The sequence below is a fragment of the Aplosporella prunicola genome, assembly GCF_010093885.1.
Source record: "Aplosporella prunicola CBS 121167 unplaced genomic scaffold K452scaffold_12, whole genome shotgun sequence".
Lineage (NCBI taxonomy): Eukaryota > Fungi > Ascomycota > Dothideomycetes > Botryosphaeriales > Aplosporellaceae > Aplosporella > Aplosporella prunicola.
In genome coordinates this window covers 1-27,491 of record NW_022983540.1, presented here as the reverse complement: position 1 = coordinate 27,491, position 27,491 = coordinate 1, and the positions used below count along the sequence as shown (strand labels likewise).

General features: G+C 50.5%; 13 protein-coding genes across 13 annotated transcripts in view; 7 read left to right on the top strand and 6 right to left on the bottom strand.

Moving 5' to 3' along the window:
* K452DRAFT_287118 (uncharacterized protein) overlaps window positions 1-567 on the top strand; it is a 1,081-nt gene extending 514 nt beyond the window's left edge. Inside the window, exon 1 of the mRNA XM_033540419.1 lies at window positions 1-567. This exon is cut by the window's left edge and continues 514 nt beyond it. Coding sequence (XP_033397638.1) covers window positions 1-498 — 498 coding nt within the window. The 3' untranslated portion in view covers window positions 499-567.
* A 471-nt stretch (window positions 568-1,038) lies between these two features.
* K452DRAFT_249626 (uncharacterized protein) lies at window positions 1,039-2,835 on the bottom strand. Its single transcript, XM_033538141.1, has 5 exons — window positions 2,299-2,835; window positions 2,204-2,249; window positions 2,116-2,146; window positions 1,392-2,066; window positions 1,039-1,314 (listed from the first exon to the last, which is right to left on the bottom strand). Exons 1-5 carry the CDS (start codon window positions 2,700-2,702, stop codon window positions 1,118-1,120), a joined length of 1,353 nt encoding a protein of 450 aa, XP_033397637.1. The 5' UTR covers window positions 2,703-2,835; the 3' UTR covers window positions 1,039-1,117.
* Window positions 2,836-3,639: 804 nt separating this feature from the next.
* On the bottom strand, window positions 3,640-5,495 carry K452DRAFT_249623 (uncharacterized protein; the record flags this gene model as incomplete). Its single annotated transcript, XM_033538140.1, has 6 exons — window positions 3,640-3,879; window positions 3,927-4,264; window positions 4,327-4,466; window positions 4,525-4,859; window positions 4,905-5,084; window positions 5,128-5,495. Coding segments are annotated over 6 exons (1,555 nt in total), but the record flags the coding sequence as incomplete, so codon positions are not given.
* A 340-nt stretch (window positions 5,496-5,835) lies between these two features.
* K452DRAFT_287114 (uncharacterized protein) lies at window positions 5,836-6,909 on the top strand. The gene has a single exon (XM_033540418.1). It carries the CDS (start codon window positions 6,268-6,270, stop codon window positions 6,814-6,816), a length of 549 nt encoding a protein of 182 aa, XP_033397635.1. The 5' UTR covers window positions 5,836-6,267; the 3' UTR covers window positions 6,817-6,909.
* A 354-nt stretch (window positions 6,910-7,263) lies between these two features.
* K452DRAFT_350971 (uncharacterized protein) lies at window positions 7,264-9,551 on the bottom strand (the record flags this gene model as incomplete). The annotated part of the gene is made up of 2 exons (XM_033545689.1): window positions 7,264-9,134; window positions 9,189-9,551. The coding sequence occupies 2 exons, from the start codon at window positions 9,549-9,551 to the stop codon at window positions 7,473-7,475; spliced, it is 2,025 nt and encodes a 674-aa protein (XP_033397634.1). The 3' UTR covers window positions 7,264-7,472.
* Window positions 9,552-10,338: 787 nt separating this feature from the next.
* Window positions 10,339-12,742, bottom strand: K452DRAFT_326518 (uncharacterized protein; the record flags this gene model as incomplete). Its single annotated transcript, XM_033544848.1, has 14 exons — window positions 10,339-10,663; window positions 10,711-10,764; window positions 10,813-10,878; window positions 10,926-11,062; window positions 11,109-11,161; window positions 11,206-11,373; window positions 11,420-11,555; window positions 11,602-11,665; window positions 11,712-11,810; window positions 11,856-11,932; window positions 11,988-12,237; window positions 12,285-12,418; window positions 12,469-12,583; window positions 12,711-12,742. 14 exons carry the CDS (start codon window positions 12,740-12,742, stop codon window positions 10,339-10,341), a joined length of 1,710 nt encoding a protein of 569 aa, XP_033397633.1.
* Window positions 12,743-13,118: 376 nt separating this feature from the next.
* Window positions 13,119-14,943, top strand: K452DRAFT_227743 (uncharacterized protein; the record flags this gene model as incomplete). Its single annotated transcript, XM_033536916.1, has 7 exons — window positions 13,119-13,305; window positions 13,355-13,544; window positions 13,587-13,710; window positions 13,756-13,907; window positions 13,950-14,140; window positions 14,187-14,356; window positions 14,401-14,943. The coding sequence occupies 7 exons, from the start codon at window positions 13,119-13,121 to the stop codon at window positions 14,941-14,943; spliced, it is 1,557 nt and encodes a 518-aa protein (XP_033397632.1).
* A 455-nt stretch (window positions 14,944-15,398) lies between these two features.
* K452DRAFT_358424 (uncharacterized protein) lies at window positions 15,399-16,392 on the top strand. Its single transcript, XM_033546192.1, has 2 exons — window positions 15,399-16,258; window positions 16,316-16,392. Exon 1 carries the CDS (start codon window positions 15,823-15,825, stop codon window positions 16,240-16,242), a length of 420 nt encoding a protein of 139 aa, XP_033397631.1. The 5' UTR covers window positions 15,399-15,822; the 3' UTR covers window positions 16,243-16,258; window positions 16,316-16,392.
* Window positions 16,393-16,667: 275 nt separating this feature from the next.
* Window positions 16,668-18,350, top strand: K452DRAFT_270557 (glycoside hydrolase family 43 protein). The gene has a single exon (XM_033538996.1). The coding sequence runs from the start codon at window positions 16,822-16,824 to the stop codon at window positions 18,334-18,336; it is 1,515 nt and encodes a 504-aa protein (XP_033397630.1). The 5' UTR covers window positions 16,668-16,821; the 3' UTR covers window positions 18,337-18,350.
* A 319-nt stretch (window positions 18,351-18,669) lies between these two features.
* On the top strand, window positions 18,670-20,109 carry K452DRAFT_332619 (uncharacterized protein; the record flags this gene model as incomplete). The annotated part of the gene is made up of 2 exons (XM_033545156.1): window positions 18,670-19,082; window positions 19,137-20,109. 2 exons carry the CDS (start codon window positions 18,670-18,672, stop codon window positions 20,107-20,109), a joined length of 1,386 nt encoding a protein of 461 aa, XP_033397629.1.
* A 666-nt stretch (window positions 20,110-20,775) lies between these two features.
* On the top strand, window positions 20,776-22,438 carry K452DRAFT_210615 (uncharacterized protein; the record flags this gene model as incomplete). The annotated part of the gene is made up of 6 exons (XM_033536169.1): window positions 20,776-20,823; window positions 20,875-20,991; window positions 21,042-21,141; window positions 21,217-21,285; window positions 21,357-21,959; window positions 22,026-22,438. Coding segments are annotated over 6 exons (1,350 nt in total), but the record flags the coding sequence as incomplete, so codon positions are not given.
* A 124-nt stretch (window positions 22,439-22,562) lies between these two features.
* Window positions 22,563-24,369, bottom strand: K452DRAFT_270551 (uncharacterized protein; the record flags this gene model as incomplete). Its single annotated transcript, XM_033538995.1, has 5 exons — window positions 22,563-22,732; window positions 22,844-23,421; window positions 23,467-23,666; window positions 23,714-23,994; window positions 24,045-24,369. The coding sequence occupies 5 exons, from the start codon at window positions 24,367-24,369 to the stop codon at window positions 22,563-22,565; spliced, it is 1,554 nt and encodes a 517-aa protein (XP_033397627.1).
* Window positions 24,370-25,057: 688 nt separating this feature from the next.
* On the bottom strand, window positions 25,058-26,849 carry K452DRAFT_318267 (uncharacterized protein). The gene is made up of 5 exons (XM_033544143.1): window positions 26,802-26,849; window positions 25,909-26,745; window positions 25,521-25,852; window positions 25,246-25,463; window positions 25,058-25,190 (listed from the first exon to the last, which is right to left on the bottom strand). The coding sequence occupies exons 1-5, from the start codon at window positions 26,813-26,815 to the stop codon at window positions 25,179-25,181; spliced, it is 1,413 nt and encodes a 470-aa protein (XP_033397626.1). The 5' UTR covers window positions 26,816-26,849; the 3' UTR covers window positions 25,058-25,178.
* Window positions 26,850-27,491: the final 642 nt, after the last annotated feature.

Here is a 27,491-nt window from a genome sequence, read left to right as displayed (position 1 = left end):
GCCACCTGCTCCGCCCAGAAGGCGCAGTGCTACAGCGATGCCGGCCTGCCCAGCCCTTACGGCAAGCGCCAGTCCGCCACCAAGGAGTCCTGCGACGATGCCGACAACAAGTGCCGCACGGCTGATGACGCGAACATGAGCAAGTGCAGCGCCGACAAGGCCGCCTGCTACACGAGCGCTGGCCTGCCTAGCCCCTACGGCAAGCGTGAGGCTCCTACCAAGGAGTCCTGCGACGCTGCGGATGACAAGTGCCGTGTCGGTCCTGACGCGAACATGGCTACCTGCTCCGCCCAGAAGGCCCAGTGCTACGGCGATGCTGGCCTTCCTAGCCCCTACGGCAAGCGCCAGGAGACTGCTGTCGACTGCAAGACCAAGGAGTGCTGCGACCAGCAGGACAACGAGTGCCGCACTGCTCCGGACGCCAACATGGCCCAGTGCTCTGCCTGGAAGGACTCCTGCTACACGAGCAACAACCTGCCTAGCCCCTACGGCAACTAAACGTTTCACGATCATGGGAGTATGACGATAGCTTGAAGAGAGTTGAGGATTGTGGTGTTGGCAAGCAACAAACACTCGTTCATGGGTTGGAAGTGTTCATGTAGATAATAATCGCGAGAAAATACGACGTTTAATGCACTACTACCGTTGTTTTGGTCTGTGAGCTTGCTGTTTGGTGAGAGTGATTCGAGCATGGCTGGAAGACGCGTTGGGGAAGAGAGATTGAGCTGATCTAGGACAGGAACATTACGAACATAATGAGACTGGTGAATGAGAGTCCTCTCTATTGGTAAGACAAAGAAAATCAACGTAACTGCGGGCTTCCAGCGCTCTGAAGGATATTGTACCACCACTTGGAATCTTATGGATTAGACAAGATGGAAATAGACACTTCTCGGATCCTGAACTGCGATTTTTGATCAGGCAAATCAGAGTATTCTTTTTCAAAGACGGTCAATTACGTCAAACAAAAACGACACCGCAAAGTAGCACAAGCACAAGCACAAGCACAACGAAATCGTACAACAGTACAAGCAAAACAGTCTTTTGTCTTTCACTGTCTAACTAGCGGCAAACGATGCCTGGTATCGTAGTCTACATACATACATCAAAGACATATCTAAGCGGCAATCTCGGTGACGCCGTAAGGAAGGATCTTGCCGCTGGTCTGGTCGACCCAGCCGTAGTGCAGCAGGTCCGAGTTGGTGGCCATCTTCTGGCCCCAGGCGCCGAGGTCGGTGGCAAAGGCCTCGAAGTTCTCCTGCTGACTCAGGTCGATGGGCTCACGGTCCTTGCCGATCTGCATCATGTGCATGCCTGGAAGGTGATGAGTGTGTTAGCTGCTGCAGCTGCAGGGTTCAGGCGCTGATCTCGCGCTTCTAGAATAAACGTACCGGCTGCGACCGTGTTCATCAGGTAGTCGCCGGCGTCGATCTTCTGCACAATCGCGCCCTTGACCTTGCCCTCGATGATGTCCTTGCAGATGCGCGGCTCCTGGCACGTGGGGCGGCCGAGGGCAACGCCGTCAACCGTGTTGAGGACCTTGACCATGGCGCCGACGGTGCGGAGCCCGCCCACGAGGTAGGCCTTGGTCTTCTTGAGGTTGGGGGCCATGATCTCGGCAAACTCGAAAAAGTACGCCTCGCGCTTCTTGGTCGAGTCGCGCTTGTTGTGCAGGAAGCCGAGGTCCTCGTACGAGCCGCCCGAGATCTCGACAAAGTCGAACTCGTGCTCCTCCAGGATCGCGCACAGCTTCTTGGCCTCGGCCGCCTGGAACTCCTTGTCCTGGAACTCGGTCGAGTTGAGCTTGATGGACATGACGAAGCCCGGCTGAGTCCGCTTGCGCACCGCCTTGGCGATCTCGGTGATGATGCGCGCCCGGTTCTCGATCGGTCCGCCGTACTGGTCCGTCCGCTTGTTGGTCTCGGGGTTGAGGAATTGCGCCAGCAGGTACCCGTGGGCGCCGTGCACCTGGATACCGTCACCACCGGCCTTCTCGACGTACTCGGCCGCGTGGGCGAAGCCCTCGATGACCCGGTTAATGTCCTCTTGCGTAGCGGGGCGGGGCTCTGATTTGTTAGTGCGTCTTCATAAAGTAATTGGGAATTGTGTTCGTACTGGCGAAGTTCATGCCCATAACGGTTTTTTCCTGGAAATTGTCAGCTGTTTTGCTTTGCTTTTGTTTTGGGGGCAGCTCAATACTTACAAGACGAACGTCAGACGCAGAGATGGGGTTGGGCTGAATGGCGTCCCTGATCAAAGTCAACTCGTGATTCCATCCGCTCACGTGGTGTCACCTACCAAACTTGTCTGCCCGCATGGCTGACCTGGGTGAGCATGATAGAGCCGTGCTTCTTGCCAGCCAGGTTCATCTCCTTGAAAGCCTCGAAGCGCTCGCCCTCGAAGGGAGCCTCGGTGGGAATGATGGGGTTGCCCATGGCCTCGATGTCGTCCCACTCGCAGAAGGTGTTGCCGGTGACGATGACACCAATGCCACCCTCACCCCACCTCCTGTACAGGTTGATGAGCTCCTTGGAGGGGATGCCGCGGTTCTCCTTGACCTTAGGGTCCCAGGACGACAGCCTCTCGGTCATGGGGGCCTTGAGGAAGCGGTTCATGGCGGTGCGGCCGGAGAACTCGTACTTGAGCGGCTGCCCCAGCGGGGAAACGTCAACCTCCTCGGATTCAAAGCGGGTAGGGGCCATTGTGTCGATGTGTAGAAGCGGGATGTGGGAATAGTGAGGAGAAGCATTGCGAACGTGTCTATATACAAGAAAGCGGTGGTGGTGATTAGTTATCAGGGTCTTGGATATCGAAAGAGCATGTTGTAACTCTGTGGGGCGCACGCCAGCATCGAACTAGCTTGAGGCCGGTTTCAGGCTAGTCGCAAGCCATGTGGAGATGGGTTTGCCCCGCAAATCGCCATTGGCCGTCGTAAACTGGGGCGGCCCGCAAAACGGTCGCTACCACTGGAGATCAGGTACAGCGCGACATGCAGCCAGCAGCGGTCGATGGAGAAGTCGGGGAATGGATGGATTCGACTTGTTCAGCGAATCCAAGCGGTAGTGAGGCGTTCGAGGAAAAAGTCAAATCCTGCGGGACTTTCTCGGTTTGCGCCGGGCACTCGGCTCCACGTGGCCGGGCCTGCGCATGAGGCCCACTCCGTTCGCCCCTTTTGCCACGAGTGGCATTTGCTGTGTTCGCCCTTTTGGCTCTGGGCCAAGGGCGGCCTTCCGGAAGTACAATAGCTCGCGGAGCGACAAGGGTTGCGTTGGAAGGCTAGTCAGTTTATCAGTCCACCCGGTACTCGGACTTTGAAACTCCCGCTCAGGCACAAGAACCAAGACTGTAACTTCTCGGAGCGCGAGCTTTAAAGATTTTGAGTAGGAAGTATCTTTGTCAAACATGAAAATTTAGTCGTAAAAATAAAATGTTTCGGCACATGATAAAACTTTATTGGTGGATTTGCAATAAATATATACTATCATCTTCGCCTATTCACAATAATCCCGGCTCGTGTATAATCGGCCCCTATAAGTTCTCGGATATATCGAGATTTTCACAGGTAAAAGGAACATCACTTACAAATAACCATTATTGACCTTTCCAATATAAAAGACACTAAACGCAAAACTTATAACTGTCCCGGACGACTGATAAATTTTAAAAATATCTATCAAATCCCTGGTTATTCCGCCGCCTTCCTCTCAGTAAACACTAAATTCAACGATGGCAACGTCAGCGTCCACGTATCCAAGATACGCTCCTGGAACTTCCCGTCCTCTTCCGGCGCAAAGCAAACATCAAACTGCAGCGCGAGCCTCGAGAGCACAATCTTCATCTCCCACATGCCGAGGTCCTTGCCAACGCAGTTGTACATGCCTGCCATCATTAGCCGACGAACACAAACTACAGAGGACTTAACTTACCAAGCTGGAACGGGAAAATCCATTGCGGCATGAGCACGTTGACGTCGCCGGGGATGTACATAGCTTCCTCCCCGCCTTGGGTCGGGACGTGAATGCCCTCTGGAGGCGTGACACGCGGATTGCCGCTTGATACGGGTGGGTTAAGACGCAATGTCTCGTTGATGATGCCTTCGAGGAGAGGGACGCGGTCAAACAAGCTATGATCCAATTTGTTGGATGTGAAGGTGGAGGGGCCGTTGGGAAAAACACTGTCGAGTTCGGATTGCAGCTTCTTCATGTAGTGGGGGTGCAGGGAGAGGTAGTAGAGGATGTTGGTCATGGTGGCCGAGGTTGTGTCTCTGTTGGTGATTCAGTAAGAACATTGCAATTGTAGACGTCTGAGCAAGAGGAATGAACTTACGATCCACCGACAACAAGCGAACGGGAGTCATCATGAAGTCCTTCAATAGTATGCGCCGCGTAATTCTTCTTCTCTTCAAAGGATTTGATAAACCAGGTAACGATATCCGTGGGCGAATCAAGGCTCTTACCCCTGATCAACTACGATTTTTTTAATCATTCGGCTCATCCAGCCCACTGCCTCCGATGTCAAACTCACCTGTTGCTTCTCAGTCACGAGATCCTTGCAGTACTTCGTAAAAGGCTCCAAGGCTCCTAAACCACCGGGAATATGTACAAGGAGGTTCCCCAGCCACGGAACCTGCTTGAAAAAACCCAGAACTGCCACTGATTCCCGGAGCAACTTGATAGCATTGTGCTCTTTGTTATTCCGGAGGTTGCCAAAGTCCTTCCCGTAGCCGACGATGCCCATGATGTCGTACGAAAGCCAGGAGTTCCATTCAGTGATGTTGGTTGGTTTCCCGGCAGTCTCTGCGATGCGCTCCAGGAAGATAGAGACTACCGAATGGATCGAGTCGTCGTATATGGATATTTCTGATACTGTTAAAACTCTTCTACGTGCACTAATGCGCTACTTACGCTGCGGCGTCAAGGGAATGTTCCAGCCCCTTCTCCGCTTACGGTGGTCGTCGATGCTGGTGGTAGAAGCCAGGCCCAGCCGCATTAGGTTGCTATCGTGCATGGAGTAGAAGTTGGTTTTGCCACATGCGCTTATCTGAAGTAGGGGAGAGGCGCGGGAAATAGTTAACTCCCGGGGACCTACTTGTGTTAGCATTGTAAAACACGGACGAGTAGCACATACCTGTTCGCAGTACATCGCCGTACTTCTCGTGTAATTTCTCTACTTCAAAGTGGTATTGATTGTTTCGTGACAACCAGACGCCGTAAAACTTTGTCAATTTGGCGGGGAACGGTCCAGGGAATTTCCTCAATCGGTGGAAAAAAGCGCGGTACACAAGTGTGCATACTGTCAGGCTGAGAGTGGTTATTGACAGGGAAATCGCAGCATTGGTAGCCGTTGAGTAGACGCCGGCATAGATGGCAGCAAAGGCCACGGCACCGAGGGAGAAGAGAGTTTGTGGAAGGGCTAAATCAAGTTCTCGCAACTGGGAGCATGCATGAAGCCCCGCACCGACGAGAGCGGAACAAATCAAGAGTGTTGCGCCCATTTTCGAACGCGAAAATGTACAGTAACAAGCGACGAGAAACAATTGCAGTTAAAATAGCCAAGGCGGGGCCTAGGGGCCGCTTACTCAGATCAACCCCACATTGCGGAGCTACAGGGCACACTCACGTCCAATCGTTACCGCAAAGGTTGCAACGGGAGTATTCACGTATATCCTGAGTGAAATGAAGGCATTTATTAAGCCAGTAAATTAATCAGCTACAGGTCTATACTGCACCTCCGGACCGACATATTGAGAACTTACCTTTTAGTGACTAAACTTACTCATTCAGGCATAAGTTAACACACTAGTCTCTCTTGTCTATGACGCCTATCAGTTCCTTGTGTTGCCGATCAGATGCGCGAGTGTCCTGTATGTAGCGTCCCTTTCGATGGCCACGCGCCTTAAGTCGAACCTTGCCGTCGGCAATTTTGACCTGTAGTATCTTATCGACGGTTGCCAAGGTTACCGTATACGTATAGCGCCAAGTAAGCGCTTGTCCAGGGTTGCGGAACTCAAGATACCAAAGAGGTTACACTCCCCGCTCATATGCTGCAGATTGAAAATCAGCCAACGTTAATCCGTACAGCTTGCGAGAACCCGAAAATGTTAAAACCCAAGCTCGTAGCCACTTTGCTTGCGCTCATTTTGAGCTTCACCCAAGCAACCATGCCCGACTCTTTCGACATCACCGCTCCTCCCGGCACCGACATCTGGCGCAAACCCCCAAGCACAAACAGGTGCGTCTTCACCAAAGGATCTCATGCACGTGAAGCATGGTATTAAGCAGCTCCAGCTTCTCTGCGCCCACTTATCCTCTTATTTCTGCGCCTGTCCCTCTAAAAACTTTCAATCGCGCCCGTCTTACCCTTAGTGGTCGTTGGACGACACAATACGACCAGGGTGGCCTGCTGCTCCATCTTACCCAGCCGGGCGCGGCGGCAAGCTCTGGCTCTGACCGCTGGCTCAAAACCGGCATCGAGTATTACCAATCGCGCGCTTTCCTGAGCACCGTCGCCACGCAGACGTACTCTGACTGGAGCGTCATGCCACCGGCCGATGGCGAAAGTAAGAGCGTGACGGTGGAAGTGCGCAGAGAGGGCGACGCGCTGGGGACAAGCTTGTGGGTGTATGAGTTGGTGCTGGGAGATGATGGGCAGGTGAAGGAGCGGAGGCCGTTGCGGGAGTGCACATGGTGGTTTGCGGAGGAGGATGGATGGGTGATTGATGTGAGGGCCATGGCAGCAAGGCCGGCAAGCAAGGCGGATGTGGGAGGGGACTTGGTGGTGACATTTCAAGATGTGGAAATTGATCTTTCGCTATAAACAGGTAGTAGGTTATGTAGTAGACAGGACTGACTGAGTGATGACCGCAATGGAAGCTAGTTGTTCTGATCGGGCCGACTCGACAATCAGCGTGCCAGCGATAACCCTGCCCCGCCATCCCACCCCATGCCCCCCCGGTCGCAGTCAGCCCATACCCACGCCACTCCCGCCGCCCTCATCACTCAACCTCAACCTCGTTCTTATCCTCATCAACCGGAGACGAAGACGTATAAAGAGCATATTGCAGATTGAGATTGGCCCCTAAAAGTAGAATCGACAAAAACGAAGAAACCAGCCGGTTTTAATGAGCGACGTGTCAACAGCAACAACAGCCGCAGTTTCCGACACGACTACTAAATTTTAACAGTTCTTCTACCTATTATCAGAACACAGATCAAGCACTTCTACGATTGAGCTGAGCAAATTCTCGAATTCCATACTGAAAACAAAAGATTAAAAGGAAAGAGGCAAACTTGTTAAGCAGTGAGTGAAAAGGTATATCTTAATCCCATTCGGACGAGCAAAACGAAGGAACAACTGATGGGAAACACGTAGTGAATCTTTTGTGTTACACATTTACCCAAAGAATTTCCAATGTACCGAAATGCATCAAACGCTGAACGCTTCAACTTCCAGCTGGCCTGTCACTACAAATGTTACAACTTAATCCATTTCCCCATCCACCGACGGTTTAGCTCTTTCGCTTCGTCCACCAAGCCTAACTCGAGAAGCAGCTGCACGGCACCGCGAACCGAAGAGTGCAACGAAGAACTAACCCAAGCATGCGTAGGCGCAGTATGCTCCCCAATGAAAATCGTGTTGTGCTCGGTCGTATGGTACGAAGGAATGTAGAGCTTGTGTTGCTCAACATCAGGACGACACCACGATGTAGCGGTATGCTCATCTTGAAGCCAACAGAGCCGCTCGTAATCTCCCGTGTAGAGCTCCCTGGCCTGCCCTCCATGCAAGTCAACAACAGAATCAAGTACTGTTTGGACGTGTTCCTCGTCCGAGAAACTGACGAATCGGTCACTCCAGTCTCCTCCGCGATAGTGCATAATCAGCCCAGGCCTGGACTCATTAATGCCATAGACGGGATAATAAATTGCTCCAACGGCGGCGTTAGGAGGTGTAGAGTAACCTCCAAAAATGGGGCGTTCACCCTTTTCCCAAAACCGCTCTGAGAACAGAAGAGCAACTTTACACGCCGACTTGAACCGGAGCCCGGCCTCACTGATGGCGCGGTCAAGCACAGAAGAAAACTTAGGCAGATCCATGAACCGCGTCATAGTAAACGGCACCGCCATAATCGTGTAGTCATATTCCTTGGACTCGTAAGTTCTGTTCGCAATGCTTGGGTACCATGAAAGCCGAGTGCGGTCTCGGCCATCCGCATCCTGCACAGGCTCCAGCTTCCGGACCTTTCGGTTAAGCGTGAGTCTGTCGCTGACGTGAGGAAGGAAGGCGTCTGAAAGTCTGTTGAATCCACCGTCGATGCATTTCCACTCTGTCTTCCCTAAGGAGTCTTTGCTGCCATCCAACCCGAGGTTGGAGTTGTGGTGGAGCTCATCCCAGAAGACGTCGTAGTCACTGGCTGTCCAGATCGCGTCGGTGACGTTTTCGCTTGCCTTGAGGACGTGGCGGAGCATGGCTTGCTCGCTCCAATCGTCTAGACCGTCGTCCATGGCTTTCTTGTGGGCTCGCCATACATCTCGTTGTAGTGACTTGAGCACTGACTCTTTTTTAAACATATCGTCCATGCGCTGCTTCGTGTCTTCGTACTCTTCAGTGTTCAAAGGCGCAGGTTTTGCCAGTGTGGCATCAGCCTCAATCTCCGCTCTGGTCGGGATCTTTCCGTCTGGGTGTCTACCAGTACCAAGTGCGAGAATTTCGTTTGGACTATGCTGAATCCAAGGAATGAAATCAATCCTCCACTTGGAACTGTTGCCATTCATATTGTTAAGCAGTTCAGCCAGTTGGAACGTCATTCGGTGGTCCGTGTATTCGAGTGTCTCTCCACCCTTGTAGGTTACGGAATGAGGAAGTCTCATGGGCCCCATCTCAGCCCACTCTTGAGTCCCGCGCATGTATTTCGTTCTGAATCTTCCGCCGACTCGATCGCTGGCTTCAATAATTTCCCAGTTGTGGATCCCGACGCTGTCGAGCATGAGGGCGGTGGCCAGACCGGAGATTCCTGCCCCAACAATGGCTATTGAGGTGTTCTTTTGCACTTTACTGCTGGACACGCTGCCATGCCGATCGATTTTGTCTTTGATGGCTGCCACGCCGTCGAACCATGCCCCGAGTGCATCGAAATCCTGCAGTAGTGGTTGATGCTTTGGTGTGGATCTCTTCTTCGGTGCTTTGTGGACAAGGACAGAAGCGCTTTTTCCGAGCAGCTCGGAATTGGCCTTGGACCCGAAAACGTAAACGCAGCCGCTGGGTGGCATGTCTCCTAAAACCGCCCAGGCAAAGCGATCCGGAGGTTCTTGTTGAGCTTCCAAGGTTCCGATGAGTTGTTCGTGGGAGCCATTCTTGTTATTGCAAGAAGAGAAAATGATTCGGAGGGAACCTTGATAAGGTTTTTGCCAGTCCAGGTAGATGTTGGCAAGCCCACCGGGCTGGATAGAGTTTGGTACATCCACCTTGACCGTATGCTGGGAAGAATAGGCATGCGTAGACAGTGGATTTAATATTAAGCTAAAGATTGAGGGAAAAAGAATGGTTTTTCTCATCTTCGATTGTTTCGAATGAGTGCGGATAAAATTGAGAGAGAAAACAAGATGCCAATTTCATGATGTTGAACTTGAAATTTGACGAAACTTAAGAGCCAGGAATCCATAACTTTGATGGAATCTACAAGAATATATCCACCATGGTGTTTTACTTGTCGTTGTGAATAAGGCTGTGATTGACAAGGCAACTGACACATGGACGATAAAGAAGGCAATGATCACTAGAAGATATTTGACATTGCAACACCTGTTAACCCGTCAATGCAGCCAAAAACTAAGTAGGCTTAGCATGCATTTCAAGGCTTATCTCTAGGAAACGTCTTTGATCTTCGAATTCGTTGCTGGAATCATTCCTTGAGTTTTGATCTGCAGTAAAAGTTTATCGGCCCTGATCACTTTAGTGGAGAGATTATCAAGGTGTCAAAATATCTTGAAGCGGTGTGCGTAGCAGCGGCTATGATGCTTTATGTTGCAGGAAGCGGTGTACGTATAGTGAGGTTAATGGGTATTGACCTTCGTCCACGAAAATCGGCAGATTTGTTTATTGACGAACCTCAAATAGCTACACTACAAATACGCCATGCGGCGCAAGCATTACTCGGCAACTTGAATTGCGATATTAGAAGGACCGCACTACGTTGCGAGGAAAGCTAAATACAATGAAGCTTGAGATCCAGATCTTTAACAAAGAATCGTAGAACAGTACGTAAGAAGCTTTGGCGACTACGTGTTGTGAAGGATAAGCCCGCGTACACTATACATCTAGCCTCTAATCTCCAACTTCGTTTCAAGCTTTCCCTAATTTTGCGTCCCGCCTAGCCTCTTCCTTCTGCTGTTGTTCTTCTACAAGCTTCTGGTCATCAGATCGCACCAAGCTAATTTGCGGCATGAGGGCAAACGAAGCAACGAATGCCACAGCAGCCAGAGCAGAATTAACATAGAACAGGGTTCTGAAACCGCTTTCGTAGGCTGTCTTTAGGGCCTTTTGGATTGCCATTGTCTGCTTACTGCTTTGTGAAGGTTTCAATGCTCCATCGGGATTTTTCAAAACATTCCGTACATCGGCGGGAGAGAGCCCGAGCGGAACAAGACTAGACCGGAGAGAGGTGTTGCTGCAGGTTGTTAGTAGATGCAAAGACTCTGTACTAAAGACACTAACATTATTGTTCCGGCGATTGCAAGACCCAACGTTGATCCAAGGTTGCGGATAAAACTGTGTGTCATCAGTATGTGCATATGTGTAGCAAGAATTGTTACTCACTTCCGGAACGAAGTTACAACAGCCATGTCTCTTCTTTCAACTCCAGCTTGGATAGCCATGAGAGAACTGACAAAATTAGTACCTGGATTTGAGACGGGAAGAGCTAGACCTACGGTTGCAGCGTATTACCAACACCTATTCCTGTCAAGATAGCGTATCCGATTTGCTTGTCAAGCCCAGAATGTTCATTGAGTGTTGAAAAAAGACCGAGGCCAATAGCCCATACGGTCCATCCAAACAAAATGTTTTCCTGTATCTATTAGTCGAGAACGGAGTATGTCTTGGGCCATACTTACTCTGTACCGCCCTGTCCATGAGACCATTAAACCGGATAAAGTGCTGGCAACGGCTTTTAAAATCAGTATGTGTTGTGCGCATAGACAGAAAACATACTTTGGGTCAATGTTATCGGAAGCAGCAAGGCTCCAGACTTAGTTGCGGAGTAGCCGTATACTAGCTGGTAAAACATAGGAACGTAGTAGACTTGCGTGACGAAGTTCCAGCCATTGATGAACATGGTGATCGAAGCGCCGTTCACAACTTTGCTCTTGAAAACATACACTAACAGTTGTGAGCTGAGTATATGCGTGGTTGTTTGCTGACTTACAGGGTACTAGCGGGACCTTTGTCCCTTTCCATTGCCACAACACGAACATGAAGCAAACGACGACACCAACGACAAAAGACGCTATTACGTGAGAAGAGCTCCATTCGTAGTGTCCATTAGCCCATGTGAGAGCTAACTTCTTGCTGTCAGTATCTTCCGACAATTTCACAAGTTTTACTTACCACAAGAACGGCTGAGCCACCAAGAGCTAAGAAGGCCCCAAAGAAGTCAATGGCTTTGAGTTTTCTGGTATGCTTAGCAAGGATTTCTTCAGCGAAAGGCTACAACTTACAGTCTCCGGTCACCCTCAACCCTTTTCAAAGGCATGAAGAATACAACACAAAGAACCATGATCACGCTTAAGGGAAGATTGAGCCGAAAGATCCAGCGCCTTTACCGTTAGATTGAATTGGAATAGAGGAGATCACTGACATACCATGACTGTTCAGACTGTGAGGCCAAGGCACCACCAATAACTGGGCCAACTCCGTTTCCGAGAGCTACGAAGGCACCCTGTATATTTATTAATGGATGGAGTCGCAAAAGCTGAAAGAGCTATAGCACTTACTAGTAGCCCTTGATACTTCCCTCTTTCTCGTAGAGGTACTACATCACTGACAATAAATTGCGCTACGGTCATCAAACCGCCTCCACCGACGCCAGTAAATGCACGAAAAACAATGAGCTCAATTGCATTCCGTGCAAGCGAAGATGCCAATGAGCCGAAGAAGAAAATACCGATTCCGATGAGGAGGATGAGTTTTCGAGACCAGATGTCCGAGAGCCTTCCGTAAAGCAATTGAAATGAAGTAGAGGTGCTGCTATTGGTCAGCATTGACCTTTAGGATTTCGGCATGTAACCAACACAAAATAAGCCCCAGAAATCCATGAGCTGTGGTCACTCGCTCCAAGAGACTTTCCGATGATTGACAGACTGGCAGCGAGTGATGTTTGATCCAAGAGAGCAGTAAAGTCAATACTCGCACATGCTAGGAAAACCTGAAGATGTTAATATGGCATCATATAGACATGGTGTTGGGACAGCAAACTGCGATGATTCTCCTTCGTGGCAGATATTTGGTTTGTTCGTTGAAAACCGGAGGAGCCTCAACGTCCGACTTTTCCTCAACGCGCAAAGACGAAGGCGCGTCTACCGTGCCTGAACTTTCAGAAGGCTTGCTCATTGTGTTTCACTGCAGGTTATGAGCTGTAGGGTCAAAACGAACAATTGCTTCCATTTCCCCGTGCCGTCTACATTTTTAATTCGGCGGTGACCACGGTCCAAGCAGACAACCGAGTACAATGTTTACTGACAGCTGTCATAGTGACCCACGTTGCCAACAGTATATCGTGCGCTAATGTGCGCGTCGCGATTAAGCCGGAAAAAGTTGACTTCTCGGTTAGGCCAACAAGGTATCGTCTTTGAGCAGATTGCGTCGATCGTAACTCGCAACAAATAGGCGCAAAGTGTCGCCAGTGACACATGACAGAAATCAAACGTCTACCTTGATGCTCGAAACAGAGATCAACATATAACTGCCTTATTGATCGCAGACAGCTCGAGGTCGAGTCGTGGAATGGCATTCCGATGCATCACGCATCACGCTGAGCGTGAGAGATTTTGAGCACCTTGAGTACTTGGTACGATGAGAGGGTTATTAAATCACCAAGTCGCTCACCTTGTAAGAGCAACAGCACCATGGCGAACCATCTCAACGTCTACTCCGGAGAGGATTCTCTCAAGCAGTATTTCAATCCCGATTGTCAACCTCCTCTTCCGCTGGTTGAGATTCCGGGTTGTCTTAACCCGTATAGACAAGATGGAGTTCGCATCTATGCCAAGATGATGACAATGCTCCCTGCCAACAATGTCAAATCACTCCCAGGTAAGACCCGGCGTTTTCGCAACTCGAGTAAAGTGACTGATATCCAAAGCCTTGAACATGCTGTCAACGAATGTGTCAGAAAAGACGGAAAAGATCATCGAATACAGCTCTGGATCAACTGTCATCTCCATGTCTCTGATCGGAAGAGTGTTCCATGGAATCAATGACACAGGAGCATACTTGAGCAACAAGACGAGCGACGCAAAGCTCAGGCTCATGCAGTTCTTCGGACTGAACATGTAAGTGATTTACACATTCGTCGACACTTCTAACATTGTTAGCACGCTTTTTGGAGGACCGTCTCAACCGGAGCCGCTTGACAATAGGGGCGGCATACAGGCCGCTAGACTTCAGGCGATAGAGAACGACAATGTCGTGAATCCAAATCAGTATGAGAATGAGGAAGTAAGGCCATCCGAGTCAATGTTACTACCCGCGCTGACTTTTCAGAACTGGCGAGCCCACTACAAGTGGACAGGCCCACAGATTCTCAAACAGCTTCCGGAAATCCAAGTACTTTGCGCCGGAATGGGTACTTCCGGAACTATGACCGGGATAGGCACTTACTTTAAGGATATCAAGCCTTCGGTGATCCGAGTGGGGTAAGGTTATTGAATTTGTAAGTGCTTCGCTAACAGGAGCAGTGTCTGTACCGCAGCGGGAGATCGGGTTCCTGGACCTCGATCTTACGCGCTCATGGCTCCGGTGGTGTTTCCTTGGCGTGCCGCAACGGACATGACAGAGGAGGTCGGATCCGTGGATGCGTATGCATTATCCCTTGCTCTTTCCCGTGAAGGGCTTATCTGCGGGCCTTCTTCCGGCTTTAACCTACAGGGTAAGGTGTGAAAAGCTCATGAGTCGGCAATGCTAACTGTATTCAGGTTTGTATCAATTCATCGAGAAGCGAAAGTCAGCCGGGACTCTCGATGAGATCCGGGACGAAAACGGTGAAACCAACTGCGTTTTCCTGTGCTGCGACTTGCCCTACCAATACATCAACGAGTACTTTGGAAAGTTGGACGCCAACCAGTTTAGTCCCATTACCAACCATGTAAGTTTAGTTGCCTCGGTAAGAGCAAGGAGCTGACTTTGCAGCACCTAACTGCGGTAGACCTTTACCGCTACGACGAAGCCTGGGAGCTTAATGGAAATGACGCGTTCAGCCAATTCTTCGATCCTCATCCACTCGGCGGGGCTGGAATGCCAACACTGAAAGTCTCCGTAATCTTGCTCGATCTGAGAGAGGCAAACGACTTCAACGAACGCCACCTCCCTGGCGCGGTCAACATACCAATGAACTCCGTCAAAAAATCTTTGCCGAGCCCGTTTTTCAACAGCGAGGTTTTGCGAGACCAATGGCAAGCGATGGAGTCGTTTTTCGGCGAACAAGTAAAACGCTGCACGATTCCGGGGGTTTCGTCTCTGCAGGGGAGGCGTGTGCTCATGACTTGTTACACTGGAGACACCGCACGCGTGGCTACCAGTATTCTTCAGGCGAAGAACATCGATGCACACAGCATTGCAGGCGGCGCAGGCGCTGTAGCTAAGTGGTGGCCTAAGATGCGAGCAGGAACGAGCTGTTTTGAGCAAGAAAAGATGACAAACTTGGTTACAGTGATGAGCGTTGGAGAGGCCTAGTCGGGAATGGCAAATGTTGTGTTGCTGGTGATCCAAAGCGGGCTCGGAAAGCAGGCATACTTTCTCGGTGGTTAGCAAAGAACAGCGTTATTAGAATCTTGCTCTAATTTGCTCATTGATAAGAGGCAGTTCAGATTTAACCCCTGCAAAGTCCGAGTTCGGCCTAACCTGGAAAGGAACAAGATATACACGAGTTTATACAATTTGTAGGCGCGTTGAAGGCGAGTGTGGCCACGACCGAGGAAGGAAACAGACGCTGATTGGCCAGTTACATTTGCCGGCTTATCATGGGATTCGATATTGCTGGTACAGCGTCGCGGTCATTGATGGTTGAGCGCAATAGATGGTGATGGTTGCGACTTAGTTGGTGGTCACCGGCAAATCGTCGGTACTTTCGGAGGGTGAGCCATCGCGGTGCGGTCGCAACACCACTCCACTCCACTCCGCAGTCGAGAGCTCCGTCCGCCAGGCCTGCCCGCTCAGCACCGCAAATTATTCTGTAGCCATTGCTGCCATACAGCCGTGGCTCCATCCCGTCGTCGGTTCCCTGGGATCTCGCCGTTGGTGTCGCGTCGACGCAATGCCTACCCAGGCCGAGTCCAAGGAAGTACCGCCAGGGCTGTACCGCCCTGATATCACGTCTGCTTGCTGGTACGGTTCCAGAGACGTGACTGGGTACTTGAGTTGAAAGGCCGCAGAAACGTGCGACGGTGATGGACTGCTCCGTCAAGATCCTGCAACCTACGTCAATCTGACCCCGCAATGGAATACCCCATTTGGCAAATCCGACCAGCATCTCGTTCTCTGCTTATTGCTATGCTCTAGCGTGTCAAATCTTGACCATCTCGCCTCATCGCGATTCGATTGACTACCCTCACAATGTCCCTTCCAGTCTTCCTTCGCTCAACCGACAACGCGCCATCGTCTTTCGCCGAGCCCAACCGTGGCAACACTGCTTGGCGTACGCTGCTCTCCGCTTCGACTACTTCGACTACCTCCCTCAGCGCCGGAGTCGCTGTCTGTCCTTCCAATGGCTCGCTCGCGCTTCACCGACACGCGCAAGCTGAGATATACTACATCCTATCCGGCGCCGGGGAAGTCGAGATTGATGGGCAGAGACACAGCGTGAGCAAGGATATGATAGTGTGGATACCAGGCGATGCTGAGCATGGCGTGTTTTGCGGAGAGGAAGAGCTGGAGTGGCTGTATGTGTTTCCGGAGGGGAGATATGAGGATGTAGTTTATCGGTTCAGCGGAGAGATGCAAGAGAGTGCTGGAGACGTACATGAACGTCACTGATTTCGCGTGGGACTAGGTATGTATGTACAGTACAAATGTTGCCCGCCTCCAGTCATCCGCTGACACCCTACAGGTAGCAGATAATCCAGTGCTAATTCGCAAATCCTCATGTTCTGTATCTCTGTACGCGCTTGTTAGGCCTCCACAATCAGGTAAACTGTCAGCTCAGTACTCGTCTATCTGCAGAACGTCTCGTATTCGCTTCTGATCTTCAATGCTCCATGCAGTTAATCTGCCGGCCCGCCTTCTACCTCACCTTCTTGATTGAGGTGGTTATCCACCCCGCATAGCCCTTCATTTCCGCCTTACTAATGATTGTGGCTGCAGTTCTCCCGTTCTCGAAGCACATCCGACAAGATAGGCAGGACTTTTACCCAAATCAGCGGCATTGCTCAGGGGTCAATCAATATGACACAGATTACCGGGCCGACGTTTCCAGATGATGGTCCGATTATTCCGTTCGCCAAACACTTGGAAACGGAAAAGTGGATTTCCACCCGCCCCCGCGTGTCTCAGATGAAAACGGATAGTAGTTAAAAGGCGACTACAGATGTTCATCTCTCAGCATCCACGCCAACGATGTACGCCAAACTGCTTCTGCTCGTCCTCCAGGGCGCGGCAACTTATGCCGCTGACCCCATCAAGTTCACCTCCGAAGGAAACCCCATCCTGGCCGATGGATCGTACTACTCCGCTGACCCGGCGCCGCTTGTCGTCAACAACACGCTGTACATCATCGCCGGACACGATGAGGCGCCGGTGGAAGAAAACTCGTTCGTCATCAATGAATGGGAGTTGTTCGTTGGGGAGAATCCCAAACCATCAGGCAGTGAATGGACTCTTCACCCCGGATTCGCCAAGCCGCACGAGATCTTCAAATGGGCAGCAGAGGGAACTGCTTATGCCGCCCAAATCGTCCAGGGTCCGGACGGCAAGTTCTATCTGTACGCGCCCGTGACCGAAGCCAACTCCCAGAACACCGACCCCTTCGCCATTGGTGTTGCTGTTGCGGACAGCCCGCTCGGCCCTTACACTGATGCACACCCCGACGGGCCCATCCTGTCGCAGTCGGTCCCGGCACCAGGCAACGACATCCAGAACATCGACCCTACCGTTCTCGTCGACGGCGAAAAGGTGTATGTCTACTACGGAACCTTCAATCAGCTTCGCGGTTATGAGTTGGACACCGACATGGTTACTACCAAAGGCGACGTCGTCACCGTAGACAGCCTGACAGGTTTCTTCGAGGCTCCGTGGATCATGAAGCGCAAGGACACCTACTACATGCTCTACGCGGCCAACAATGCCGGTGCAGACTCTCCCTGCACCCCCACGTCCTACCACGCCTGTATCGCCTACGGCACCGCCTCCTCCCCGCTCGGCCCCTGGACCTTTGGTGACGTCATCCTGGGCCTCGTGTCCTCGACCACCTCGCACTCGGGCGCTGTTGAGCTCGACGGCGAATGGTACATGATTTACCACACAGCCGACGCCGAGGGTGGTGGCCACTTCCGCCGCAGCGTCGCCTTCGACAAACTCACCTTTGACGACAGCCAGTCTCCGCCTGCCATCAACAAGGTCGTCCAGACGAAGCGTCCCGACCCCGACGCGAAGCCTACGCGCAACATTGCGCCCAAGGCGACCGCGAGCTCCGAAAACGAGACCCCCATCCAGTACTGGGTGGAGTCCCTTCACGACGAAAAGATTCCCTCGAACCCACTGCCGCCGGACTATTGGAGCTCGTATGACGGCGATAACTCGCCCGAGACAAGCACCCTGACCTACGAGTGGAACTCAACTGTTACGCTGAATGGTGTGCGCATGGCATTCTTCGCCGACCAGGCTGCGGGAGCGACCGAAGGCGTCCCTCCACCTGCGGACTGGCATGTCGAGTACCAGACAGATGCGGGATCGTGGGAGAAGGTTGATGCGTCCGACTATCCTCTTGAGGTTACTGATGACCCTGAGGAGGTTTCGTTCACGGAGGTCAAGACGTCGGCTCTGCGTGCCATCCTGACCGCCTCGGGCAGCGGTGGCAAGTTCGGTGGTGTTGCTGTTAAGGAGTGGGAGGCGCTGGCGCCTACGGCGCAGTAAGTAAAGCTCCGAGCTGGGCAAATTCCAATGTACGATACGTGTTGTATCTGGATGTTCTCTTGCAATGTTGAAGTGCTTGAATGTGAGGGCTATTTGCAGTTTCTACTAGCTCCAAGACACCGTCGCATCATCCACTGTTGTATCATCTACCGCGCTATTGGGCAATGTCCTATGTTGTAATCGGTTTCCATTTCCTCCGCGCTAAAAGCAGTTGCATACACACGCTTTGTTACCTATGCTCACTCCTTTGGAATTTAAATTAGGCCGAGCGGACTAAGTGACGTGTTCCACGAGCTATTTAACCGCTAGCTCGCCTCCTAAATTTTCTCAACCATGGCTTCCTCCTTCGAATCTATAGCTCAATGGCGAGTAACTCCAGACAATCCACCACGGGAAATTGACGGCCTGGACTCGGAACGATGCGCTGCCCTCCACAATTTCGTCGTTCAACATGGATGGAACTCATACCACGGCACTCCCGTCGATCTGAACACCCTATCCAGCTGGTGGACGATTTGGGGCAACGATGCTGAGAGTCTACGCCCGAAGCTTCATCCGTCACTTGTGGACTTCTTGCAACGAGCATATGTTACACCTTGGAAATCCGGGCTAAGCTTCTTTACATATCTCCATGGGTTAAACGGCGTAGGTGAGTTTTGGTTCCACGATGTTTTCGGAGAACCCGAGCGCACTGTGACGCTCTATGTCACACATACTGAGTTTGGGTCCAACCCGGATGGACTTGTGTAAGTATTCAAACGTGTCTTGGGTGTATACTCGAAGACTGATTGGTACAACAGGTATGACCAAGCCGATCATACTGTGCGCATGAACTTCAGCATGGAAGACATATCGGGTCCGGAAGTCGATTCTGCAAATGGCTGGATGAAGTTAGAGTGCGTTCTGAGCATATACATCGACATGATAGAGCGCGGCAAGGCCGTAGCGCTTTCGAAGCAGATGATTCTAGACCGTGAGGATGCTCCTGAGATTGATCCTGTCACAGGGACGTTCAGGCTTGGGCACATCTTCAAGCCTTGGACTATGGTTCCATATTCGTCTTTGGATATCGAAGACACAATTACGATCTGGAATGAACTTGTCGCGGAGATCGAGAGGCGCATGCCCGGCTACGTGGAGGATAAACAGGATACACCGCAATACGGCCTTTTAGACGCTACCCAGCTGGATGCCGCTGGGATACCGCAGGGATTTGCACGTGAGCTGCTTTCTCGCGTTCGAAAACCGAACTTTACCTTTATTGCCCCCGGCATACGAGTCCCAACTCTAGAAGAGTTTATAGAGCAGCCATTTCGTAGGATCGAGGGCCCGCACTTTGAGCCGGACTTCCGGTGGGCAATCCGCTTGTTCATGATCGAACATACTAAACAGTATTCTGAAACTGAAGTAACTTGGCCTATCTACTTGCAGCAGTCGAGAATGCCATGCGGAGTATTCTTTGATTTCTGTTGGATCCAGGCCCCTTGCCCATTTGAAGATTCAATGCGTGTTGAACTTCCATTCAAACTCGCATGTCGCTCAGACGGTTCTACGCCGGGCTTATGGGAAACGGATTATACTCATCTATACGGCATGCGGCATAGGACTCAGCTGCTGGCAATACTCGAAAATATGTACGAAGCTTTAATACTTGATAACTGGCAAGTGGACAGCCACGGAGTGGCAGGAGGCATTGCTGTATTTGAAGAAGCAAGTATGGAGCAATTGGAGCAATTTTACCGTATACCAGTAGGACCAGGATATTTCTGGTGAATAATTTCGCTGATGCGAGGATGATATACCACTTAGTTTATTAAACAAAGCCTGTTAGGGGCGTCGACTTACGTTACTATAAGCGTTATTTTGTAACTGCAGTTTCGCTATAGGTATTATCTACGAGTAAGCGACATAGGATATAGCGACTTAGTAAGCGATAATAACAGCAGCGGCAGCATCAGCAAAGCAGGCTTACTAGGTAGGCGCGAGGGACCGTGACAGTCGCCGTAAGCGACAATAGTAGGTAGAGCGGCTGCCCGTGCTATCCGCGGCGCCCGCGCTGTCCGCGGCTTTAGCACATAAATTTATCGGGCCTAGTCTCTTTCTCGGCTTACACTCCCCTCTATGCTTGACGAATCATAAGTAACACAACTTTTAAGACATATGGCTTCAAAGTCTATATAAGTATATATGGGCGTATATGCTCTTGTGTATGCAATGTGTTACGTGGAGCATCACCTTACAAGTTATTCGACGGTTTTCAATATGCTGCTCGAGTCTATCAATCTCATCGTCGAAAGCTCGCATTTAGCACTCCTACTTACTCTTGTTTCATTGGTTTTGGCGTATATCGTCACTTTCCATGAACCCAGTCTCTACCCCGGATTTCCTGTTGTTGGTGTCGAGAGCACAGGAGTGTTCAAGCTTTCGAAAGCTAGAAATAAATGGCTGGTGGACGGCAAAGAGATCCTGAACCAGGGGTTGAAGCAAGTACGGTTGTTTTTGCTGCATAATATTTTGTACAATGCTAATATATCGCAGTTCTCAGGATGCTTCCAGGTTTTCACTGGCGTTGGTCCGAAAATTGTTATACCAAATCGATTTGCGGATGAAATACGGAACGATCCACACATGAACTTCGGAAAGGCTTTGTCCGACGTACGTTGAGTGATTACTATCTGCTAGTAACAATATTTAACATTGTGTAGGAGTTCTTTGGCAAATACCCAGGCTTCGAGCCATTCAACAGCTCTGCGGAGAGTACCATTGTTGCGGATATGGTTAGAGGCAAACTTACACGATCACTTGGTATGAGTTTATTTTATTTTTATTTTTTATTATTTACCCAAATTCCTTTCGTCATGCTGATTTGTCGGAATCTAGGTTTGATTCTAGACGAGCTTTCGGACGAGTCTTCAAAGTCCATTAAATACACACTCGGCGAACCTGAAGGTATGCTGCTCGTACAATCAATTCAAGACAACACGTAAGCGATGGACAACGCCTGCTAATACATAAGACAGAATGGACAGAAATACCAATTAAGCTCAAAATAATCCATCTGATCTCCCGGCTATCTGCACGCGTCTTTATCGGCGAAGAGCTCTGCGAGAACGAGGAATGGCTCACTCTTACTGAAAACTATACCATCAATGCGTTCATTGCAGCGCGCGAGTTGCGAGAATGGCCTACATACATACGTCCCATTATTCACTGGTTCTTGCCCGAATGCCGCCAGGTCAGACGCGACATCCGGGAGGCACGCCAGATTATCATGCCTGTAGTTGGGAAGCGCAGAGAACGGAATCGCAAGGCCCAGGAGGCGGGGCAGCCCACATCTAAGGTGGCTGATACAATTGGCTGGTTGGATGAGGCGGCCAAAGGTCGCCCGTATGACGTTGCCATTGCTCAACTTGGGATCTCGATCGCGGCTATACACACTTCGAGCGAGCTGTTGACAGGAATCATGCTAGACCTTTGTGCGAACCCAGAGTACTTCAAGCCGCTTCGAGATGAGATGTACACTGTTCTTGGAGAGAAGGGATGGAGAAAGACATCTTTGTTTGAGATGAGGCTCTTAGACAGCGTAATGAAGGAGTCCCAGAGGCATCATTTTGGAGACATTGGTTAGTATTTGAAAAGCGGCCCTTTCCTACCGAGATCTTCATGAGACTAACTATTTAAACTCACAGCTTCAATGTCGCGGTTTGTTGAGCAACCCATCACACTTTCCGATGGTACCACGATCCCAAGAGGCGCCCTGACCGTGGTCGCCATCGACAGGATGCACGACACGTCCATTTTTCCAGAGTCCACCGCATACAAAGGCCGTCGGTTCCTTGACATGCGCCAGCAGCCAGGAAACGAGAACAAATGGCAGTTTGTGACCACTTCAGCCGAGCATCTTGCCTTTGGTCATGGAAAGCACGCCTGTCCGGGTCGGTTCTTTGCCTCCAACGAAATCAAAGTCGCGCTGTGTCATCTACTGTTGAAGTATGATTGGAAGCTCCCAAATGAGGATCGTCTAGAAGACAAAATCTTTGGGCAAGAAGCCATAGTCGATCCAGATGCAAAGGTTCTGTTCAGGAAAAGGATAGAAGAAGTTCCATTTTGAGGGAGATTACTAGGCAGATATCTTATTATTAAAGGTTTTTTTGTAGTTTTCTATTTTCTTGCACTCTGGGACCTTGCCGTGCTTGTTAGTCGGTGGTCGGATAGTGCGTATGAGTTTAAATACTATGCAACGGGCCGACATAATTCTTATAACCCCATACAATGTACCAACCGATTGCGATTAGAATAGAGGCTACGAACACAACACTCGCGTAATTCATTGAGTCCTTGTCAACAGGAATAGTTGCGGGCATGCAAAATAGCGGGATGGTAAGTAGAGACCAACCTAAAAAATAGTAAGTAACAGGACACCATATAAAAAGCACGAGTCTTCTCCTGAAGTCTGGTGAAAGACCACAAGCGGCGATAGAAAGAGGACACACGGGTAATAACTTACTAAGTGCCATAACATTGCAAAATATCCCGAGTTGGCCAAGGTAGAATTCACCAGCCTTAACTTTCGTGCGGCCTTCAGCAAGGCTCACAGCGATGGGAACTGCATAAGAGGCTGTCAAGCAGACAACACCGACATTCGAAAAAGCATTGAAGGCAGCAGAGGAGCCGAAGTAGATAAGCCCGAGGAGCAATTGGACGGTCATACTCATCATCATAGCGTTAAAGGGCACACCGTTGATTTTAGAGTTATTCACCTGCTTCCACAGCGAAGATCCTGGGATAGCGCCATCGCGTGCGAAGGCCCACACAGCACGCGAAGTAGCCGTTGTGCAGCAAATCCCGCACAACAAGCCGAGCACCATCAACGGGATGAGTAGGGCGAAGGCGCCTCCAGAAGAGCCGGTGGCTTCTTTCACAATCGTTGGCACAGGCTGAGTATTACCGGTAAGGGTTGTTGCGTCGGGCAGCACAAAGACCAGAGGGATCAGAATGAAAAGGCCAGCACAGAAGTTAATCCCCACTGTAGCGACCATTGCTTTCGGGACTTGTATCCAAGGCTCTAGAACTTCTTCACACATACTGACACCGTAAGCAGTAGAAGTAATTTGGGAGGACAGAACTTACGAGATAATCATGCCGGTGGACGACGTGCCATATGCAGCTTGCAGAAGGCCAATGCAGAAGGACCACCCGGCGGGCCAACCGGACAAAGGTTTAAACTCAGTGAAGACGTGTTCAACGTCATTGCGGCCATCCTTGGCGATAACAAGGATGCAGACGATGAAAGCGGTTACACCTACAAGCGTCCAAAGCATAGCAACCATCTGTTATTCGTCAGCCACTGCCTTCATGTGTGAAGAGTACTCCATACATCCAGAATGGGTAGCCAGCGATTTCCCATTGAAGAGACAACATTGCAAAGTATTGTTATGCCGAGGAATATAAGATAAACTTGGTATGGTTCGTTTGGAAAAATGCCAACGCCCGGTGAGGTTTCGAAGATGTTGAGGCAGGATATAATAAACAGAGTGGCGAGGAAATTTACAGAAAGGGTGATTGTGATATTGCCGACGACATATAGCCAACCGCAGGTCCAGCTGGCAGGGCGACGCCATTTAGCTGTGGACAGCACAAACGTCTGGTGGTATACACCTGCAGCTTTGGATTAGCACGCAACTTACACAGGACACAAATATTCTTACCTCCTGCGGTTGGGCAGACACTCGTGATTTCTCCAAGAGAAGCAGCAACGCAAAGAACAATGAACGAGACGCCAACCCAACCCCATATAATGTTGGCTGGGCCGCCACCAACAAGCGGCTGATAAAAGTTGGTGGTGAGACCAAAAGGTATCGATCCAAGCACAAAAGCCATAAACGCAACCTGGAGGGTAGTCCGGGTGCGCGAAAGCTCGGCTGAATATCCCATGGACTCGAGGAGGACCTGGTCTCCTTGGCCTGTTTCAGGGAACAGCTTTGCGTCATTTTCCGCATTGCTGATTTCGTGTGGGTTGTGATTGGAGGCCATGATGAACAAGGTGACAGGTGTTTTGACGCAACTCGACTCAGGACAAGGAATGTTTGAAGAATTTTGTTCATGGTAGGATTGGGGGACTGATGTACGGCTTTTCGGTCGCCGTGGACGCCGTGGGAGCCGCGGGCGCCGCTACTGGATGCTAGCATTAGCATTTCGGTCATCATAGCTACATAAAGTTAGCTGTGGTTTCTTGGGCTGATACATCTAGTCAGAGATGTTGCTCAGAAGCACGTAATACGTAGTACAGTACATCATCAAGTCGGGTGTCGCAAAAAGTGCGCAGCAGGAACGCTGGAACGCAACTTTTGCAGCAAGTACACCCCTCTTATCCCAGTAAAGTACCCGCGCACAAACCGCATTCCCGTTAATTTACCTCCCTCAATGCCACATACACTTTTATACTATACATTAAGTACCCGAAGGAGAAGCTCCAATAACCTAATATCCGAGATACTTGTAATGAAATTCCCGAACAGAATCGTTCAACAAGGTCCAGGGCAAAAAGTACGGATTTTAAATGGTAAGACTTAAACATTCTGTCTTTTCCATCGCTGTGCTACAAGGTATTAAAATCCATCCCCAACAACATGCTTTAAGATACGAAATAGATAATCAAGTAGATGGGCGATTCTGGAAATTTATTAAAGACATAAAATTTTATAATTTTCTATCTAGAATTACCAGCAAAAAACCAAAACTATGGGTTGTAGAAGCAAACCTTCAAGAGCTATCAAAACGTTACTTCCAATATTAAAGACGAGGCCTGTTATACGATGTCGTGGTTGTGTTCCAGAAAATCCTTAGAACACGTACTAAGCCCATGTTAGCATTGCACATAAAATTTTTTCTAACAGCGAAAGCACTTACAGGAATGAAAAGATACGGCACCTGGCGCTCATATTTCTCCCAAGCAGCACCATACCGCTTCCGGCACCTTCTAATATCTCTTCGAGCACGATGGATAATCATAACCGTAAAGAAAGCTGAGTAAAACCACGGAAATGGCGAGTTAAAGCCAGTGATAAGGCCCCACGAGAAAGCGAAGAACCAATCACAGGTGTAGTGGACCTTACGCGCCATTCCGTCTGCCAAAAAACCCAATTAGGATCAATGATTTCCTCGGAAAGAAGTGTTTGACTTACACCATCCATCGCACAAGATGTTGTCCCCCGTGTCCGTGTGAACAACCTTGGGGTCCTTGACGAACTTCCATGGGAGTTGCGGGAAAGTCTTCCTATTAAGTTCGCTGCCGCGCTCTATGGCCCTGAACATGTTTTTCTGGCTGTTGGCTGTGTCCCAGACCCAGTAGGCGAAGAGATAAGTCGTAAACAAGAGAGCCAAAGATCCTCGGCTCCAGTGGTATTCCGAGGGATGATGGGTGGCGAGGTAGATAGTGCAGTGGCAGTATGTTAATGGAACACCGGCCAGGTTCCAGAAGATGAGCAGGAAACCCCATTTCTCGTAGTAGATGTCCCTGGACTATACTTTAGTAAATAGCGAGGGTAGAAGGTAATAGTTTGAGGAATATACCAGCTCGTGATAATAAGTTCTTCGCCTTTTGCGCAGGCATTGCCATACAGAAAGTGTGCCATGAGGATGAAACAAACCTCACCGGAAACATAGCCTAGCTCATTGTACTGCTTCAACGCAGCACCAAGCGAGAGCAGGAAAAGCATATACCAAGGAATACGCACCTCCTGGAACATCTTAAAGTCCAGCCAGCTAAACAAGCGCGGATTCAGCTCCGCGCCCATAAAAAAGTCGTAGACATGGTTGCCTGTCATACGATGCTGCACACCTCGCGCAAAAGCGGAGACATACCCCACGATCGCGACCAAAAAGCCACTGATAATCGCGACCGACATCAGCGGCCCAAACTCGTTAATGAGTGTGTCCAGCCTGAAGAGTCCGGAAAAGTGCAACACCAAAGCGCCCGCGATCGTGAGATACCACGACCAGATGCCGGAGCAGTAGTAGTCCAGCTGCTTACCTAGATGCGGGAGCAGTTTACCCTTGCCGTAGACGCCGGGGAGGAACATATAGCCTAGCGCCTCGAAGACCAGGAACGTCCAGTAGATAACCCAGGCTCTGCGATGCGGATACGCGTGCGTGTACGCGAGACCTGCAACCCCGCGCACGAAGTCTGGCAGAGACTGGTCTTCGGCCGGTAGCGGGAGACGCCCGTTGTAGCATATGGCGCCGACGTACATGTACCACATTAGGAGCGGGAAGCCAATAATCATGGCGCTGACGCCCAATGGGCCGCAGAACTCATACTCGGCGCGGGAATCCGAGTCTTTGCCATGGTCGGCTTGCTTGGGGGGGAGAGGTTGGGTCTGTAGCTGGGGTTTGCGGGCTCGTTTTTCGCTGGGGGTGTTGGTAAATTGATTATTAGAGGGATTGCAGTGCGAATTTTGACGGACCTGGAGGCGCTCATGATGGCGAATAAAGTAGGTAGTTCTCGAGAGCTATGGATACGCGAGTGAGAAATATTGTGGCGGTAGTTATTAGCCTTATACCTTACTACGGAGTCCGCGGTCCCCGTTGCTATGGTACTAAACGGCCTGTTCGCCCCGAAGATCCTACGCTAAGCCCATCGCTCCTTAGTAACGTCTCTCACCTATAAGCGAGTTTTACCGTTCAGCGAGCGCGCTAATTAGATAGGCTCCTAAAAGGTAGAGCGAATTTATAGCGGATCAGAATCAGTCCCAGCAGCGACAGCAGCAGGCGAATACAACTACCTACGTGTAGTAGCGTGTCTAGCAGGGCGACAGCAGCAGGCGTTGCGGTGACAGTAGCAGGCAGAGCGAAGGCAGAGAGGGCGACAGCAGCAGGCAAAGCGACAGCAGCAGGCGCAGCAGCAGCGCGTCCAGCAGAGCGACAGCAGAAGGCAGAGTAGTAGCAGCAGGCAGAGCGACAGCGCGTCCAGCAGAGCGACAGTAGCAGGCAAAGCGACAGCAGCAGCGTATCCAGCAGAGCGACAGGCGAATTTATAGCAGATCAGAAAAGGGCACCGCGAATGTACGGATATACGCACCTTTATAATACCTAGAACAAGGGATTTCCCGCCAAAACGAGAAATCCCCAGTAGTTATCCCCACCCCTATCCACGG